Raw genomic sequence first — 19,638 nt, forward strand, 5'->3', positions numbered from 1 at the left:
GAATAATAACGTTAAATATAACATTTAAGGAATTGCTCAAATCCATGTAAAAACAATGCTTATTAATTTTCTACATTAATTCCACCAAGTTACAACACAATTTTAACTAACTAAATACTTCAATTTACAAATATAAAAGAATAGTCGTCTAAAATTTTTTTTCAATTTTACAGAATTTTCTTCTCCAATTTAAGCACCTGCTAAGACACCTTAGATTGTAGTGTATTTAAGTTGTGTTTTTGGTATTAAATAAAATAATATTAAGAAAAATAAATATTCCAAGTTAACTAATAGTCTAAATTATATAATTAAAATATTAAGAAAGTAAAAAGAATTTGAATGGAATTTTTGCATAATATGATCTCATATGAGATATAATTAATAATTTCTACGTTGAATTTATAAGTCAAGTGGAATTTATATTTATTATGAGTTTATTTAGATTTAAGATTGTTGTGACAGAGAAGATAACAACACGATGTGATTGAATTATAGGATTTGTTCATCTCAGTTCACTTTTCTATGTTAATGTTGCAATCTTTCTTGATATGAGAGCAAAGTATATTAGAAGACAAGACAACCATTTTAAACAAACATAAGAATATTATTTTATTAATCTTTTATTATTAAAATACCAAATGTATTTTTTTAACCCTGATATTTTCCCTAGCCTAAAGTTTCTCACTTTCGTTTTTTTTTATCAACAGATAAAGTTCCCCTCTTTCGTATATTGGCTTTACCTTTACCTTTATCTTTACCTTTTCCAGAGATTTGTTACCCTTCATTCTCGGTTTCTTCACCATCAAACCACTTCAAGCTTTCTGTTTCTGTTCTGAGATCAATGCAGGTGGGTTTGAGACCATTCCTTGTTGCTCCCAATCTCTTTCTCCGCCCAGCATGGTATGCGTGTTTCCCTTCAATCATATTTTCTTAATTCTTCTAAACTTCACTAAAAAAACATATTTTTCAACACCAACTTCAGTATATTGGGTCACTCGTTACAGCTGTTCTATAGGGCTTGCACTTCCCGTGTATTCCACGTTTAAAGCTATCGAGGGCAATGATCCGTATCAGCAACAGAGATGGCTGTTGTATTGGGCAGGTTCTAATTATTCTTCAACCTACATTTCCTTGTTAAAGATAATTAAATTGATTAGTTGATTTTTTTGTTAGTATTAGTTTTCTATTGATTTTGATTGGTATTAGATTATTAGTGATGCATGCTACATTGTAGCCTTAATGATCTGTAGAATACATGTACCGAGGTCACGGGTTAAGACTTAAAGAGGATTGTTCTGGTGTATTTTGATTTGATTTTACCTTGTTAAACTTATGAAAATTTTGTTACCATGGTATGATGTTATATATTGTTGATATTTTTTGGTGATTGCTGATGAATTTGGATGAACACGTTTGAAGAATTCTCGAGTTAGTGGGATAAGAGTAACTCCAGGCAATTATTTTTGCTCTTTTATAATTTGGGTTTTGTTAATTCTGATGTGTTATTATAGATATTTGTTTTGATGGATTTGTATGCATGTATTGGCACTGATCTCTCTTGTGTTTTTCAGCTTATGGATCTTTTAGTGCCGCAGAAATGTTTACTGAAAAATTACTTTCCTGGTATGAACAAGTTCTCTATGGGTTTTATTGTTTTTAACTTACTGTTATGGTTTTTCATGGAAACTTATCTCGGTGTCTATTTCCGATTTTCATTGATAACAATGTTATGTCTATGTTCTATTCATTTATCTTGTGATCCCAGTTGCCTGCTATTTATGATCTTCTGAAGGACTGAACCAATAACAATAAAGATTTCAGTTATGATTTGTTTGTTTGCTTTCATGTTTTACTTGAGGTATTATGATCTAACAAGGTTTGTTTGCCATATTTATTTAGGATTCCTTTCTATTATCATATAAAGTTTGCATTTCTTCTTTGGCTACAACTTCCCACTCTCAATGTAAGCTTAACCAAACTGCTCAACATATTCTCTTCCTGCTATGCTTTCTGAATTTACTGTGTTAATAACCTTATCTTGGTTGCTTTGTTCTTCTATTGTTATTTTAAATTCTTAAGGGAACTTTCTTTTATTCTGTTCTTTTACTCCTCTTTCACTTGTGTTCTAATAAATTTGTTCTCCATCAAGCATAAATAAATAAACTTGTTGAACAGGGTGCAAGACAATTGTACTGTAATCACTTGCGTCCATTCCTGTTGAAGCATCAAGCTAGAATGGATGTGATTGTCGAATTTGTGTATGGTGTAATGGTAAGAAGTTGTTCATAGATTTCATTATTGCTGAAAATGCAATTTTTTTTTTATCTTTTATGATTTTCCAATTGTGTGCTGTCATTTGGCTTTTAGGGAAGAGAGTTACTATGCTTTTTAATTTATTGGCACTGTCCATGGGAATTTGGCTTGGTACTGCTGTTTGTGTGCCAGCTTTTGAGAGTTAAAAAGTGCTTCTACCAAATTTGTCCACGGCATTTGGAATTCTTCTCCATTGTTCACGTTGCATATATAGCATATATTATATGGCACATAAATTTATTATGTACAGGTGGGAATTAACAGAACAAAATCCCTCTTCTGTGAATGTAAAATTCAATATGTGGAAGCAAAAATAAGAGCAGAGAAGAACAACACCAACAATTTTAAGGTGAAAAACCTTGTCATTGTGAGCTAGGAAAAACCTCGAGACCCTAGTAGTTCAATTTCACTGTGAAAGTAAAAATACAATTAGTCACTCTTTCTCTCACAAGGAGTCAAGGAATCTCAGACCTCTCGGATGATCATCTCTTAATTCTTACCAAGTGTGGTGGAAATACAACTCTAATTCTCTCAAAGAAAGTTACAAAAACTATATCACTTTTTCTTTTCTCTTTCTTTAAAAAGGGATTCTTAATGGAACAATGAAATGAAAATACTCTCCCTAAGAGATGAAAAAAATCCTTCATTCATGAAGGAACATGATTCTTTGTGAAGAGACGTGACCCTTTATGAAAAAATATGATTTTTCATGAGAAATGCTTCATCAATTAAGAGAGCAATTCCAACATGTACATAAATTCTTAAAAAATAATATATAATTGACTTCTGATCTTGCAGAATAAAGTTATTAGTGATCACCAAACTGAATTGCAGCTTGCAAGAGCTCTAGCAGTGAAGTTTTTAATGACAGGTACGCATATGAACTCCTTAGTATGCGAGCTTATGGTTTCTTATGTCATCTCATGGATTGGTTATTTTCTGTATCAGGAACTCAGATGATTAGGGATCTGATTCATCCAGTTAGGAGGAAGTGTAATCGCATTGAACCCCAAAAGAGGCAGGTTCAGGATTCAGAATCAGAAGATTAATGCATTTTTTTTTACCTATATTGGACAAAAATACGTTGGCTTTTTGATTTGCATCTGAAAATTGTTTAGTTATTTTTATTTTCTTGATTTCTCTTGTTTTCACATTGATTAGATTAGAAATAAGGAACTTCATAAAATATATATATATATATATATATATATAAAATATATATATATATATAATATATATAAAAGACTGTTTTATAAGATTGAGTTATATTTAAATCCACTTCTTAACATGATATTATGTCAGAGTTATTTAACATTTATTTTAACGAATATTTGTGTTAAATTTATCATATCATGTTATCGAACTGTTATCGATATATCCATAAATATCTTATCCTAAGATTGAGTAAGACTTAAGACTTAAAATTGACTTGTTAGACATATTTTATGTAAATACTGATTTTCACAGCAGTTGTTGTCTTGGAGTATTGTATGCAGTTAGGGCCATGTGTATCCTTGCTGACCTGTGAGCATCTAACAACCATTTTTATAATTTATGCATTTTTTTTTTAGTTTCCACAAAAGCTCTTGTGAATGTTTGACAGATAAGCAGAATCAATTCCGCTTACTATCACTACATTCTAATATATTAATAGTATATGTTCTAGATTAATTTACGCATCTATCTCAATTATAGTTAACAGATTAATTCTATCAAAATTAGTTTAATTGTATTAACTTAATTGCATATTGGACAAAAAAAAACATGTTTAATTCATTTTATACTATCTTATTTTATAAAAAATATTTAAAAATGAGAAAAAAATTAAGAAGCAATTTCATTAATGTTTAAGACAAGTTTTTTTAAAATAAATTAGAATATGAAAAGGGATAATTGTTTGAAAAAAATAAATAATAATAAAAAAATAAATAAAAATAAATAAAAATAAAAATATATATATATATATATATATAATTACCAAATAAGTTGTGATTGGGTTCTCCAGTTTTGTGTCATTTAATAAGATATTTTAAGTTTCCAACTTTCAACTATTGATTAACATTTAAAGCGTTTAATTCCTTTTTTTTTACTTTTACTTTATTCATTAGCTTTAATGCATCGGATTTAAATTTTCAAATTCCACCATTAAACTCTTTAGAGCATTAATTTAATTTCTGAGAGTTTTACCGTGTCACATCACATCATTTTAAAGATTTTTTTACAAAAGTCTTATAAAACTCATTATCATGAATATTTTATTTAGTTATTGGTAAAATATATATTTTTAAGATAAAAAAAAATATCATTTTATTTTTATATGGGTCTCGGTTGACTTTTTATGTCATGTTAAGATATTTTAATGAGGAGATTGTATAAAATCCAAATCTTAATTTTAATACCAAACAATGGAGATGTTCTTAATTAACTTTTAAAGCATAGACTTTTCTTCCTTTAAGTTTATTCATAAGCTTACCAAACATAATATAGTTAATCTAGAACTTAATTGATGAAAGAAATACTAGAGGCACTTTCAAATTGTATTTAAATATATATATTTTTGAAAGAAGTATTTAAAATATTATAATTTCCTACATGCCTATTTTTCATTTGATTTTTATATAAAAAAATCATCAATTCAATTTCAAAATCCTTATAATTATTTCCAAAATTCTCTTTGCTTTCGATATAGTATGTAAGATTTGTACGAATTTTTTTAAAGTTAAAGGATGAATTAAAAAAAAAAAAACGAATAAGAACAAAATATAAAATTGGTTCCTTTATAGATTTGGCATTTATTTTTAATTAACATTTTTCAGAGTTATAATTATAACAAACGCTGTTATAATTGTAATAGGATAACGTGAATCATGTAAAGATAAATTATGAAAAGAAAATCTGAATTAAATAGTAAAAATACATTTTATTAACATTAGTAACTTTTTCTCTTAAAAGTTATTCGCGCTTTTTTGTGAAAGAAAATTTGTTGTATTACTTTGATCCTTTATATTTGTTAATGTTAAAAATTTAACTGATGGTTTTAAATAGTTGTTTTTTTTAATTATATCTTTTTAAAAACTTAAAATAGATTTTTTCCTAAGGAATCAAAATCTAGTTTCAATCAACTAACACATATGAGTACATGGACAATTTTTTAGCAACAAAAAATAAAAACATGGTGAAGGTATTACTGATGTAGTTTTTTTTTTTTTATTAAAACTAAAATTAAGTAGGGTTTTACTTTTATACTTATTTTAATTTAATTACCAGTAAAGTCAACTATGCATTTTTGCTCTGCACTTGCGATTTGATACCTTCTCAATAATTACATGGAAAATTAAAAGGAAAATATTAGGTGTGCGTGTAAGAAGAATCTGAGAAACTTGTGTTGTTTAATCACGATCACTCATAGAGTTCAAAGGGAATGAATGCTTTTTCTGAGAACAAGAACAACGACACCAACTTCGATCGTTCCATTGTTGTTTCCCTTTAACCTCAAATAGTTATTATAAAACCCAATAAGCATCTTGTTTCGGAGATACAATGATTGGGCGCAGAGACAGAGAGGGACCCCTGATGAGGAACAACAGCACAAACTCTCTACGCAAATCAAGGGTCCTAACCGCAGTTGCAATTGGCGTCCTTATTGGATGCGTCTTCGCTTTCTTGTTCCCCAATGGCTTCTTCGTCTCTGACTCTGTCGCTGCCAATCGCCGCCTCCCTCAGGCGGGATCCATGACCCAGGTTCCATTTTCGTCAAAGACTCTCGCTTTTTGCTCTTTCTTACTGTTTCAGCTTTTGGGTCTCGTTGCAATAATCATTACTTATGTGATTGCCGTTGACTGGGAATTCCCATTGTTCTGACCAACTGCTTTTGTGTTGTTGTTGGATTGTGTTTGATCTTACTGATCCTGCTAGTTTTCGATCTATATGTCCTCATCACTGCCCTGGCTAAACAATACACACTTGTTTCCTCTTTTTTTAAGATTTGTGGATTTATACGGTGGTCAATTTTGCTTGTCAAATTTTATATGATAGTGATGTTAGTGTTAATGTGTGCTTCTAAATGGTCTTTTTGCCTGCATTAGTATATCCTGAAGATCATGTCTGGTTGGTTTCTCTGCCTCGGGATAAAACAATCCTCTGGCTTAGATGCTAAACTAGAATTCTGTTTGTATGATGATTGGAATTTGGAGATGTAGCTGATATTGTTAAGTTTTTTCAGACGAGCTTAAGAGGCTATCTAGGTATAATGCACAAGTCTACCTAGCTTGGTTTGAACTGGCAGAATTTGATATTTCTTTGATTGGTTTACACGTGATTTATATGATTGAATTTTAGCCTATGCACAAACTCATTTTATCTTGTATAAGTATCTTTCTATATGAGAAGTGCTAGTGGAAGACTCTGTAACACACTCCTTATCATTGGTTAAAATCTACTGAAAAGAAAATTGAAGTAGGAGGTTTAAAATGAGAAGTGGGTTCCACAAAATATGTAATTTCTAATGATCTTCAACCAATAGTTAAAGTGTGTTCAAAAGGATGTGTCTGATCCTATATGAAAGAAGAACCCTGTGGCATGACAGCATCATTTTTATCATGGATTTTGTTTTGCAGGAAAATTCAGCTGGATGTGAATCCTCAGATCGGGTCAACTTATTGAAATCAGAGTTTGTAGCGGTATCAGAGAAGAATGCTGAGCTGAAAAAACAGGTGAGGGAATTGACTGAAAGGCTTCGGCTTGCAGCACAAGGGGAAGACCAGGCTCAAAAGCAGTTCCTTACGCTAGGTAAACAGCAGAAGGCTGGACCTTTTGGTACTGTAAAGGGATTGAGAACCAACCCTACTGTTGTTCCTGATGAGTCTGTGAACCCGAGATTGGGAAAGATATTAGAGAAAGTTGCAGTTAAACGAGAGCTTATAGTTGGACTGGCAAACACCAATGTAAAGGAGATGCTAGAGGTCTGGTTCACCAGCATCAAGAGAGTTGGCATAACCAACTATCTAGTTATTGCTTTAGACGATGAGATTGCAAAGTTTTGTGAATCAAATCAAGTGCCAGTGTATAAAAGAGATCCAGATGATGGTGTTGATATAATTGGAAGAACCGGGAGTAACCATGCTGTCTCTGGTCTAAAATTTCGTATTCTAAGAGAATTTTTGCAGTTGGGATATAGTGTTCTTCTATCAGATGTCGACATTGTATATTTGCAGAATCCATTTGATCATCTATACCGGGATTCAGACGTGGAGTCCATGAGCGATGGTCACAATAACATGACAGCTTACGGCTATAACGATGTCTTTGATGAACCTGCAATGGGTTGGGCTAGATATGCTCATACTATGAGGATATGGGTTTTCAACTCTGGTTTCTTCTATATCAGACCAACAATCCCTTCAATAGAGCTTTTGGATCGCGTGGCAACACGACTTTCGAAAGAGAAAGCATGGGACCAGGCTGTTTTCAATGAGGAACTCTTTTACCCCTCACATCCTGGTTATGAGGGGCTTCATGCTGCCAAAAGAACTATGGATATGTATCTCTTCATGAATAGCAAGGTTCTGTTCAAGACAGTGAGGAATGATGCTAACCTCAGCAAATTGAAGCCTGTAATTATTCACGTGAATTATCACCCTGCTAAGCTTCCACGAATGAAAGCAATTGTTGAATACTACATTGATGGGAAGCAGGATGCTCTCAAACCTTTCCCTGATGGCTCAGAATGGTAACCTTGCTGCTGCTGCTGCCGTGGGTATATTTTCTACGTGTCAATTGTTTAGAACAGTTTTGCAGTAGATTTCATTAGCTACAAAGCATTTGTGTAGGTAAAAAATGATATCATTTTATGAGCACATTGAGTTATGCTTTTAGGCCCCATTCTGAGATGGTTCAGTTTTTTCTTCTAATCGTTTTTAATGCTTGCTTTTGGTGGGACTTACTTAAGATTTCTTCTGTAACCTTTGTTGTATGCTAATTTGAATTTTTTATTGTTTTTATCTCAACCCTATATACAAATTGGAAAATATATACTACATATTAGGCCTTGGAGACCTGTTCTATGTCAGGGGCTGAGGTATTTTCTCTCTGTCTCAATTGTTTAGAATATGATTAAGTTTAACAATAATAATAATAGATAAATTAAAAAGAAATAATAGTACTTGTTGTACCAAAAGCCAAAAAAGAAGAAGAAAAGAAAACAACAACAATATCCATAGCTGCTGATAATGAAACTGATGTTGACCAATAATTTTAGAGGTTAAAATAATATACTCAAAATAAGTGTAGTTTTAATGTTTAGTTTCTATGAAAAATTATTAGGGTTCATCTTGTACATCTCAGATCGTGTGAGTGAGTTTATTTTCCTCCTTCAGATATATTGCATTACTCTTCTGCATGAATAAAGGATAGGAAACAAGTGCACCATCCTTAACCATAAAGAATGTATAACTCTCAATGTCCATTGTAACTATGGAATGTGTATATTATAGAATGTTTCTGTCTGTAGTTAATATGTTATTTTTAATAATATAATAACAAGCATAATTTTTCTTCCTCAGCAATCTTTACGAAGCAAGATGCCAGAGTGGGAAATAAACATGTTTCAAAATCTTATGATCGGTTTGGTAGAGAAAAAAAAATAGGAAGAAAAAGAAAAATAGGAAAAAGATAAGAAAAGATTGAAAAAAATAATTTTATTTGCTATTAATAATTTTATTATTATTTTTAATATTATTCCTTAAGTTATTATTACAATAAAAAAAAACAAACTCATAATCAATAGTGTTTTCAATTTATTAGGGACATAAAAAACATATATTTTAACTAAAAAATTTAGCTAATATAATTGATTATATATATATATAATTTAATCAATTCATAATTACATAAAATTATCTTTGTAAAAGTTGACTGTTATCACTTTTGATTCTTCTTTTTCTTTACTTATCTACTCAACTAATCTATCTTTAATTTCTTTACGTATCCATTCTCCATCTCTTTTCATTCTTCAAACCAAATAAAACTACATTCAAGAAATGTTAACCATAATTCAATGAAAAATTAACTAAGTCGATCACTAATGAAGTTGAAGGGTTATATATTAAGTAAACGACTAAATTTTAATTTTTAAAAATTGTAATAAAATTAAATTCAATTTAAAAAGTATCTTAATTTTACAAATCCAAGGCTTAACTTCAAATACTAATCCACTTAATTTACACCCTCAATAAAACGAATAACCTGAAACTCTCTTTTCAAGGGAATTCCTAAATTACCATATATATCACTTTTGGTTCTACTCTTCTTCTGGTTAGTATACTAACTATAGTTAACAGTATTTCTGTCACATTAAATAATGTTTTTAAGATATTAATTCCTTTCTCCTATTCATCTATTGATTTTATTTATCATAAACAGATAAATTGAGAAGATTTGCATTAAAATGAATCATTTATTAGAAATTAAAAAAATCCTGGTCAGTCTCCTATTAAAAAATCCAATAGTTACAATAGATTATTTCAAGTTGCCAAAAGAAGTTTTGTAAATACTGGGTAACATTAATCTCAAACTTAAATTAACTAAGATATTTTCTCCTGTCTATTAAAAAAAACTGAAATGTTAGAAACACAGGCTCTCGTATGTTTCCTAACAATATTTATTTATTTACTATAAAATATAAAAGTATAACTCTTCTTATTCAATGAGTCTACTTATAATTTTTATATTTTTTAATAAATTTTAACTACATAAAATCGACTTGCACCAATAAAACATCTTAATCTCTGGTGAACAAGATCTCTAACATTTTCAAAAATAGTTATATATATAGGATTGTAACTATAAATACAGTTAAGGGAAAAAATGGTGCAAAACTTAAGAATAGTATCTTCAATACTGTTATTTAATTATAATTATCGTGATATTTTTTGTAAAACTTTAATACAAGTATTTATTACAGAATAACTTTTACTTTGATTGGAAAAAAAGAGAAACAGTATCAAGTACTAAATCTATGTTTTATCCTCTTATTTATTCTCTACTACTTGTTAAAAATGCAGCGGATAAAAGAACAAAGTAGAAAAGGGGAGGAGAAAGGCACAATCATTAAACTTCATAACAAAGTCTCAATGTCATCCTAAAAAAATAATCTCAATGTCAACCCAAAAAATTGGATAGTACTATGAAATTAAGGAAAATGCTAACCATTGCCTTAAGAAACTGGTTAGTAGGACCATAAATTATTATGTAAATGTTTTGAAAGCTATCAGATAAAAGCCTTATAGTGCTCCTGTCATTTATTTAGGCTTTAGTGATTTCTATAAGGAAAACCAAGTATGGCTTGTAATGTGAAAATGATAGATCTTAGATAAGTTGAAATTTGAATCCTCAAGTGGCATTTGAGTTCTGATTATCATCAGCATCTGAGTCAGCAGACTGCATATTGAAAACATCCATTACTGTTTCTTGACCAAACATCTCATTGAGTTCATCCTGTCCCCATAACACAACAGATCAGATGCTAAAGTTTGTGGCAAAAAGGAAAACACAACAAAGCAAGGAAGAAGCAGACAAAACAAAAGGAATCAAGCTGTATATCAAGTTTACTAGTTTGGATAAATTATGTTTATGTTTTAGTTTGTAGTATATAATTAGTTAAATTCTTCAGATTGTTTCAAAGAAAGAATGTAACATGGAACCATTCATTTTTTTCTTTTATAGGAATACAAGAACTTAGTCATTCAACTTAAAAATCTATACTGACAGGTAAATAACTTGACAAATAAGGATTCAAATGGCATACCATTAAGGAATCGTTATTTCCTGTGAGCTTGTCATACTCATCAATAAGGTCACGAAGCTCTTTTCTGAGCCCAGCATTTTCGACATCTAGATTTCTAATGGAAGCATTGAGCCTTTCACGTTCCACCTACCAAGGTGAAACAAACAAGTTATGGAAAACATTATGAGTTTAAGGAAATGACTGAGGTGTCAAGAAGGATTGTGAATGGTGTGATAAAAGTGAGAGTGAAGCAAAAGAAAAATTAGCCACTTCCCTAGTGGTATGTGAAACATATGATTTAGCTTTAAGCATCTACCATAACATCACTCTTGAAGAATTTAATAACTCTCGTTTTTGTAAAATTAGCCCTACTTTCTTTATATGATATTGAGAAATTTTCATTGCTGTAGTTAAAAAGTCCTAGCATGCACAATTACAATGATCATTGAAGCCAACTTAAGAATAAACATGTTCTTTTGACTAACATATAGCCTATAAAGTATCAAAACAGCAGTAATAGGAATATTTTGTTCTGCTGTGAAAAAATTAATAAAATAGCTACACTTTGGGAATCTATAATATTATACAAAACTTAAAGTGAGTTGTAGAGGTGACATGAAAGCATGGATATTTTTTCCTATCATGCCACCACATTAGCTAGCTTAGATCTTTTCATACAATTGATACCCTTTCATCTTCTTAGAATGAAGCTATCTTTTTTAGTGTCTTTTGATAATGGTAATTTTACCACACCTATTGTGTAGCTGCGCAGTGACTAGATAAGAGTGGAAGTTCTCAAAAATCAACTGTCTACAATTTCATAATCAATTTCAATGTATTTCTACTTTGTGTTTTTCCTTGTTAGTATTCATGTTAGAAAATTAAATTTCTTGACTACAACAACTACATGTGTATACTTTCTTTGACTCAGAAGAAAGGTGTAATGTGCAAATTCATGCCAGAAAATTCAAGAGCATTCATCATTGTCTTGTCACCTCATGTACTCTATAATTTGTGATGTTTTTATTTTTGTATAATCAATTTATTGTGTACCTTCATCTTCAACCTTGATCTCTTAGCTGATTTCTTCTTTGATTGCCTTCTTCTTTGTTCTTTCGCCTCATCACTTTCCTGTTAAAGTAAATGCAGGTCAGCAGGAAATAGTTAGCATCACTAACAATTAAATGCAAAACTATAACTAGGACAAGTATTTAACAAAGAAATTTATTTTCACTACAGTACACATCTACATAGGCTATATATAGAACAATAACTAGCCTTTCATCCAAAATGGCCGTAAGTGACTAGAGATGAGGTGCAAGAAAGAAGAACAAAACAAATGCAAAAATTGAACAAAAAATTAGAAAGCCAATGTCCGAGATCACTTACAATGCAAGCAGGAAATCGTAATAAGAGCATTAATACTGCAGAAACCCCTCCAACAAGCCACACAGGGTGGTATGTAGATTTGATGATACTTATACTTAAATAAACCAGATAATATAGATGGTGTAGCTATAAATAAGGTTATTTAACAAATTTAAAGATGGAAGAAATCAATGAAGTGAATCAAGCAATGTATCTTTGGACCATTATAGCACAATTTGTAAACAAGTGATAGTTTGATATCATAATTAGATTCTCCTTTTTGATACAGTTAAACTGGTTCACACAAATTTCCTTCCGAGGTAATACTATAAACGGCCTATGCAAAAGATTTCTCTTGCTGGGAGAATAAAAAAAGACTTTTTAGATTTTTTAAGGAATTTATGAGCATGATTAGCTTGAAAAGATGAACTTTAGATATTTGTATATGTTCAGCATATTAATCCAATAAAAACTTTAAAGTTCTGTTAGCTTATCTGTTAATTTCACTTTCCCTTTATCTTTAGAATTCATTCAGATCAAGTTCCCTTTTCTATCATAGAAATGTAACCGGAAAGTTGATATGTGATATAGCACTCAGAAAAATTCAGTACCTCCTTTGCAAGTTGAGGATTAGTGGCAGATAGGTTTGTACTCAATATCCTGTTCCCCTCAGTTGGATTTGCTTCAAAATGATCCGAGGCAATATTTGTTTTGTCTTGAATAGAATTACAATTTTCAATACTAGTCACATTGTTTGCACCTCCCCCTGATCAAATCTCATAGATCATAAGACACTGATTTTTCATCTTTTATATATGAAATCACAAATTGATGAACTTAGAACATACCATTTCCGGCTGTCATACTGAATTGTGTTTGCTTAATTGAAGAGATATCCTTCAGCTGAGAGAAACCAAGATTGTAACCATTATGAACTATGAAGGTGAAAACATTGGCAAATAAGAAGGTGGAATAGTCAAATAGGATAATTTCGTAAGTGTTTCTCCGACACTTTTTCATTTTAACAATTTAAGCTGATATAACTTGTTGATTTTTTTCATGTGAATTGCTGAAAGAAAAGTAAAAGGTAAAAACAGTGAATTGTTAATTCTTCTGATTCAAATCGATAATAAACTTACATAGTTCTTCCTCAAACATGTCTACAGTCACCAAAAATCTTACCTGAACTCCCTTTGCTTCTTAGAAATTAGAATTGACAATCCATGACTATACAAAGTATATTAATTAGCCTTGTGGTTTTGTTATTCCTTTTAGATGATTCTTTTCCACTTAGCAAACCTTTTCTTAAGTTGTTGCTTGATCATGGTAATGGTCTCGTAAGAGTGGGAATGGTATACAAAGTTCTCAAAGGTCAATTATCTGGAAATTAATAATCAATTTCAATGTTTTCTATATTGTGTTTTTTCCTTTTAGTATTCAAGATCAATTTAAATTTCTAAATTAGAGCAACTGCATATGTATATTTTCTTATAGATTACATAAACTTCAAACTTAATGTGACATGATGGAAAGGTGTAATGTTCAAATTCATGCCAGAAAATTCAATCTCATTTATCATTGTTGCCTCATGCACTCTTTGTAACCTAACATCTTTATTTTATTCGTAATCAATTTAGAAGTTTGAAACACATGCTTAATGAGCCAGTGTATATCTACTGTACGATAAATGTGCATGTATTACCTTTATGATCTTCACCTTTGGTCTCTTAGATGATTTATTCATCTCCATCCTTTTTCTTTGTTCTTTTGTTTCATCACTTTCCTGTCAAAGTAAAAACAGCTCAGCAGTAGACATCCCTAAGAATTAAAAGGAGAAACAAAACTATGGCAAGTATTTATGAAAGACATTCATGTTCACTGTAGTACACATTTCCATAGTCTATAGATAATACAATTACTATAATAGTGGTAGATTTTCATCAGAATGGCCTTAAGTGACAAGGAAGGAGGTGTCGGAAAAGCAAAGCCAATGCAAAGTTGAACACAAGTTTAGAAAGTATTGCAATCAGAAAACCATGATATTCCCTTACAACAAGCCACACAGGGTAGCATGCAGATTTGATGATACTTGAATAAACCAGACCATATATAATGGTGAAGCTATAAAGGAATTTAACAAATTTAAATATGGAAGAAATCAATGAGGTGAATCTTAGCAAGTAACTTCGGACCATCATAGCATGCAATTGTAAACTAATGGTAGTTTAATACCATAATTAGATTCTCCTTTTTTATTCAGTACAGTTAAATTGGTAAGTACATATTTCCTGTGACATTATAAACGTTGTGTGTGAAAGTTTTTTTCTTTTTGGGAGAACATTAAAAGGAACAGTTTATAGATTTTAACGAATTTATAATATATATCTATGGTCGGAAAAAAGGAGCTAGTCAGTGTCATTCTGTTTTTCCTTTTGGTTGCTTTGTGTTTCAACATGATCCTTAGACCTTTGCAACAAGCACTTATTCATAAGCACGAGCAGATCAACTTTAGATATACAAATACGTAACATATTTAATCCAACAGGAAATTTTACATTGCAGTTAGCTGGTCTATTAAATTTATTTTGCCTTTATCTTAAGCATTTATTCAGAACATGAGCCCCTTTCCTAATATAGAAAAGTAACCCTAAAGCTAACATGTGACATAAAACTCAGAAAATTTTAGTACCTCTTTTTCAAGTAGAGGATTAGCGGCAGATTTATTGGGGTCTATATGCAAATTCTGATTCAGATCGGTTGGATTTGCTTCAAACTTACCTGTTTCAATATTTGTATTTTCATCATCAGCATTGCTATTTTCAGTATACACTCTTGGCACCTCCCACTGATCAAATCTCAGTTCATCAAACTAGAATTTTCTTATTTATATTAAATCACAAATTGATTAACTTCAAACATACCAGTTCCAGGCATCATCCTGGATTGCTGTTGCCTTGAAGGAATATCCTGCAGCTGAAAAAAAAGGTTATTATGAGTCGTCAAGCTAATTTTTGAATGTTGAATCATGTTTTATATGAATTGTAATATTCAAAGACAATGAGAACGACTTTAAAATATATCAGGCAGAAAATATACAATAGTGTTCAATGTAAAAAATTTAAACTAGAAATAGATGAAACAAGTTAATCATATTGTCACCTCATGTACTCTTTATAATTCTTGATATATTTATTTTATTTATATACAATTTAGAAGTTCAAGACACCCGATAAACATGCCAGTATATATTTAGTATATGATAAATATGCATTGCATTTGTATACCTTAATGTTTTTCATGCTTGAGATCTTGGATGATGTCTGCTCTGCCTTTCTTTTTCTTAGTTCTTTTGTATAGTTACTTTCCTGTCAAGGTAAATGCAGTTCAGCAGGAAATAGTAGACATCACTAAGAATTAAATGAAGCAAACTTAATAAGCATTTACTTTCCAGAAAGTATTATCAAAGAAATTCATTTTCTCTTATTCTTCTTACATTGCAAAGATGTATATGCACCTTTGTTGATCCACCATCATTCTTATTATCATTGACTACAACAGTTGTTTCCTTGCTTTCACTAGTCACACTGTGCACAAACAATTTGAAATTTACGGTTGGAAAAAATGCAATGGTATTCACCAGCAGAACAAACGTACCTCCTTACTGATCCTTTCAAGTTGGTTCCTTGGATTGAATACCTTCTTTCATTTTCTCTGGCTTGGGGAGTTAAGTTACTTGTAGGTTGTGAGCTCTTGTAAGAATGGTTATTTAAAAGCATGTAGTTTTCAGCAGGAGTCCTTTGTATTGTATTAGCAGAAGCTAATAGAGAACTCTGACCAACCTGCAAAAGTAGTTGTATCAGATGGCTTTGTGAATATACAAACACATTCATCGTGGAAGTTTCCGTAGGAGGAAGAATCATGCATTGAATCCATTAACAATTGCTAAGTGCACCCAAACCTCACCCCATAAAAGAATATGTACATTCCATAAAATCTGAAGCAACTGGCCAATTGAATTTAATAGAAATCATGAAGAAAAAATGAAGTAAGAAACTAAATAAACTTATCAAATAACTGAGGAATTAGAGTTACCCTTGCTGCCATCATAGCATAATTGGAGAACGCCATATTTTGATATGGAGAACCATATTGAATTGGCCTATTCCACATCTGGATCAAACAAGATATAAGAAGAAAACAAGACAGGTGAGTAGTCCCTTCATGATAATCAAAGCACAGAATCAGCTATAATATGAATGAATATGTATATCACTACCTGACTTCCAAACCAGGAGGAATAAAAGTGAGGACTAGCTGGAGTTGATCTGAAAGTTGGAGTAGACCTAAATTTATGAAAAGCTGAAGCCTAGTTAAAAAAGATGAGAGTGTCAGCTGTTTGTTTCCAATAAGAATAAGTATAAAATGTCTCAAAAAATAAAACAGTCACCTGAGAAGTAGACCAAGGAGTTTGGCGTTGGGGAAGGTTTGGTATTTCCTGTTAGAAAAAGAAAATTTGGTTAAAGCAAGAGAATATATATATATATCAGGGTCTCAGAAGGTTGCAGAAACAAAAATTTAGTAGAGATGGTAAATATCATGTTTGCTTACATTGTTGGGGACAGAACTTCTGTCATCATACTGGACAACTGTCTTGTTTTTCTCCTTCATGGTGATCAGGAATGAACTCGGTACCTGATGTAATGAACAAATTGCTTTTAGATTAAATGCCCCTTGAACAAGAGATGAATAGCAGAAAGAAACGAAAGCCAAGGAAAGAAAAAGGTGAACATTTATCTGAACCTATGGCTTGTTTTGAATACAGATATTATTTCAGAACAAAATCACTGGTTTTCTTTGCATTTGTTTCTCTTAGGAAAAGTTTTAGGATTAATCTGAGTAGTTTAAATAGTGTATATATGGGATGTTCAACAATCACTCACATTTTATAGATCCTATCACTGAAACAAGAAGACTAAATAGAAGTGATAAAAAAATTAATTGAAAGTGACTAATTTGTGGTTAAGGATCCAACCTTGTGTGTGTCCGTGTTTAATTTATTCTGAAGACTTGAGAACCTAAACTTCAAAGTGAACCATGTAAGCACAAACAATGCTCCTCAAAACCAACCATTAGAAATTCACTGATAAATTGATTCCAAAACCATTTGATCAAGAGGAAAATACTGGATTAACTAGGCACACACACACGTTTAAGAAGAACAGAAATTACACTAAAAACAAATCTTGGATAAACAGAAATTCCACTAAAAACAAATCTTGTACAAACAGAAATTCCACTAAAAACAAAAACTGAGTTTACACAGTTTAAGAAGAAAAGGAAAAGATCTTTCAACATCCTAAGCCAACCCCATTAAAAGTATCATTAATTTCACCAGAGACAAAAATTCAGTTTACACAATTTGCTGAGTATTTTTGTTTTTATTTTGGTCCATCTGCTATGTAGACGTGAAAACACAAATGGTAAACCAAAAACTAACATCCAGAATAGAAAACATAACCGAAAGAATAATGTTGAAGAGAATAAAACACAGAAAACAGAGTTCATGTGGTTTGTGAAACAAGTTTAAACCAGATGAAAAGAAGAGGACAAACCTGTGTATGTGGCGCGCCAAAACAAGTGTTTATGAAATTTTATGAAGTTATTGTCTATTGAATATGCATGCTGGTTCTTTTATACACAAAATACATTATATATATATATATATAATTTAAACCATAACAGTTAATGCATAACATTGCTCTATTTTATCAAAAACACTTTCTTATGTTTGTAAAGATTTCTATGCATGTCCTATTTTGGTTTCCACCAAAGGGGATGAACATTCATATTTAAGGAAAGGAATAATTTACTTCCTTTACGAAATTTTGAACTGTATGAGTATAAAGAAATTTGAAAACATTGTAGAATTCGTATTTTGATATTTAATTTTCATATTTGCACTCATATGAACCTGTTATATATCTATATCTATTATCTCTATCTACATACATATATGATAGTTTTTTTTTAAAGAATATTTATGAAAAGAAAAAATAATAATAGAACAACTGAGACTATATGTGTTTTCATAAGGGTCAAACAGAAGAATTTTATATATTTTTTAAATTGAAATTCATACTTTAAACTATAACAAAAAAAAAAGTAAATATTTTCTCCCAATAACATTAAATACAATAAATATTAAGTATTTAATAAACATTAAATATTTTATCTTCTTTTTAATAATTTCTTTAATTACATAATACAATGACTACTTAATGAAAAATAGAAAAAACGTATAATATACTTATAATTTAAATAATTTGAAATGATAAAAGTTAATTCATTAAAATATTTTATCTTATTTTTAATAATTCTTAATAAAATATTTATTGAGTATTTTAAAATTATATATTACCTAATAAATTATTTTCCTTTTTAATTACAAAAAATAATGATTATTTAATGAAATAAATGTACTAACCATCGTAGGCTTAAAACTTTAAAAAAATATTTAAAGGATAATGTTTTCTGAGATAATAATAACTAGAATTTTACCTTTTGTAAAGCACGAGATAAATGCTGGCTTTGCATAACTAAAATTTATAATAAATAAATATTTTTAAATGTATAAAATGTATTATAATTAAAATTCATAAAAAAGTAAATATTTAATTTATAAATCATATTCTATTATTATTATTATAAATTATTTATATTACTATATAAAAATATTTTAAATACTTGATCCTTTATTAAAATACTAAAATTTGTTTTAAAAAATAAAGATAGAAAAGATGAGCTTTAAATTATTTTTTTAAGATAAAAGAAATATTGAAAACCAAACTATCTTCTTAGATAACAAGGAAATGTGTTTTCGTACTTTCATTACATTAAAATATATACATATTTATAAGTTTTATAATTTTATTATTTTTGTAAATAAATAAATAAATTAATACAATTTAATATATATATATATAATTTTCTAAAAATAATATTAAAAAATTATATAACTATTATTTTTAAAAATATAAATTATTTAATTATTTATTTTATTAAATAAATAAATAAATTTTTTTAAGGATAAAAATATTCAAAATGACAAGAAATTATTAAATAGTGTATCTCTTTATACAATAGTGTAGATAAATTTTTAAAAATACTATAAAATA

The 19,638-nt window shown here is 29.8% G+C and overlaps 4 protein-coding genes across 8 annotated transcripts; 2 read left to right on the plus strand and 2 right to left on the minus strand.

Moving 5' to 3' along the window:
- Positions 1–697: 697 nt before the first annotated feature.
- LOC137822486 (HVA22-like protein k) lies at positions 698–3,462 on the plus strand. Of its 5 annotated transcripts, none has more exons than XM_068627386.2 (7): positions 698–900; positions 1,005–1,102; positions 1,572–1,623; positions 1,900–1,963; positions 2,176–2,271; positions 3,112–3,184; positions 3,262–3,462. In XM_068627386.2, the coding sequence occupies exons 1-7, from the start codon at positions 842–844 to the stop codon at positions 3,360–3,362; spliced, it is 543 nt and encodes a 180-aa protein (XP_068483487.2). In that variant the 5' UTR covers positions 698–841; the 3' UTR covers positions 3,363–3,462. The 5 variants fall into 5 exon arrangements, with proteins under 5 accessions (XP_068483487.2, XP_090153006.1, XP_090153008.1 ...); XM_090296880.1 differs by having other exon boundaries at positions 766–900; positions 1,016–1,102; XM_090296879.1 differs by having other exon boundaries at positions 767–900; positions 983–1,102.
- A 2,093-nt stretch (positions 3,463–5,555) lies between these two features.
- On the plus strand, positions 5,556–8,311 carry LOC137833028 (arabinosyltransferase RRA3). Its single transcript, XM_068641423.2, has 2 exons — positions 5,556–6,054; positions 6,930–8,311. Exons 1-2 carry the CDS (start codon positions 5,854–5,856, stop codon positions 8,043–8,045), a joined length of 1,317 nt encoding a protein of 438 aa, XP_068497524.1. The 5' UTR covers positions 5,556–5,853; the 3' UTR covers positions 8,046–8,311.
- A 2,094-nt stretch (positions 8,312–10,405) lies between these two features.
- LOC137822517 (uncharacterized) lies at positions 10,406–16,297 on the minus strand. The gene is made up of 11 exons (XM_068627415.2): positions 16,118–16,297; positions 15,957–16,047; positions 15,748–15,828; positions 15,385–15,436; positions 15,153–15,241; positions 14,166–14,246; positions 13,312–13,366; positions 13,075–13,229; positions 12,149–12,226; positions 11,117–11,242; positions 10,406–10,806 (listed from the first exon to the last, which is right to left on the minus strand). Exons 1-11 carry the CDS (start codon positions 16,237–16,239, stop codon positions 10,702–10,704), a joined length of 1,035 nt encoding a protein of 344 aa, XP_068483516.2. The 5' UTR covers positions 16,240–16,297; the 3' UTR covers positions 10,406–10,701.
- Positions 16,298–16,379: 82 nt separating this feature from the next.
- Positions 16,380–17,152, minus strand: LOC137825978 (uncharacterized). The gene is made up of 5 exons (XM_090297259.1): positions 17,072–17,152; positions 16,911–16,958; positions 16,740–16,829; positions 16,556–16,633; positions 16,380–16,466 (listed from the first exon to the last, which is right to left on the minus strand). The coding sequence occupies exons 1-5, from the start codon at positions 17,129–17,131 to the stop codon at positions 16,380–16,382; spliced, it is 363 nt and encodes a 120-aa protein (XP_090153385.1). The 5' UTR covers positions 17,132–17,152.
- Between the last annotated feature and the right edge of the window lie 2,486 nt (positions 17,153–19,638).

Source organism: Phaseolus vulgaris, chromosome 11 (genome assembly GCF_051622355.1).
Source record: "Phaseolus vulgaris cultivar YP4 chromosome 11, ASM5162235v1, whole genome shotgun sequence".
Classification (NCBI taxonomy): domain Eukaryota; kingdom Viridiplantae; phylum Streptophyta; class Magnoliopsida; order Fabales; family Fabaceae; genus Phaseolus; species Phaseolus vulgaris.

Coding starts and splice junctions, on each gene's coding strand:
- LOC137822486 (XM_068627386.2), top strand. CDS start 842: ATGCAGGTGGGTTTGAGACCATTCCTTGTTGCTCCCAATCTCTTTCTC. Junction 1,624..1,899: donor ACTGAAAAATTACTTTCCTG/GTATGAACAAGT, acceptor ATATTTATTTAG/GATTCCTTTCTATTATCATA. Junction 2,272..3,111: donor AATTTGTGTATGGTGTAATG/GTAAGAAGTTGT, acceptor CTGATCTTGCAG/AATAAAGTTATTAGTGATCA.
- LOC137833028 (XM_068641423.2), top strand. CDS start 5,854: ATGATTGGGCGCAGAGACAGAGAGGGACCCCTGATGAGGAACAACAGC. Junction 6,055..6,929: donor AGGCGGGATCCATGACCCAG/GTTCCATTTTCG, acceptor TTTGTTTTGCAG/GAAAATTCAGCTGGATGTGA.
- LOC137822517 (XM_068627415.2), bottom strand. CDS start 16,239: ATGCTTTTAAATAACCATTCTTACAAGAGCTCACAACCTACAAGTAAC. Junction 16,048..16,117: donor TTGAAAGGATCAGTAAGGAG/GTACGTTTGTTC, acceptor GTTTGTGCACAG/TGTGACTAGTGAAAGCAAGG. Junction 13,230..13,311: donor CAGTATGACAGCCGGAAATG/GTATGTTCTAAG, acceptor AGATTTGATCAG/GGGGAGGTGCAAACAATGTG.
- LOC137825978 (XM_090297259.1), bottom strand. CDS start 17,131: ATGAAGGAGAAAAACAAGACAGTTGTCCAGTATGATGACAGAAGTTCT. Junction 16,959..17,071: donor GAAGTTCTGTCCCCAACAAT/GTAAGCAAACAT, acceptor TTTTTCTAACAG/GAAATACCAAACCTTCCCCA. Junction 16,467..16,555: donor ATGCTATGATGGCAGCAAGG/GTAACTCTAATT, acceptor TCAATTGGCCAG/TTGCTTCAGATTTTATGGAA.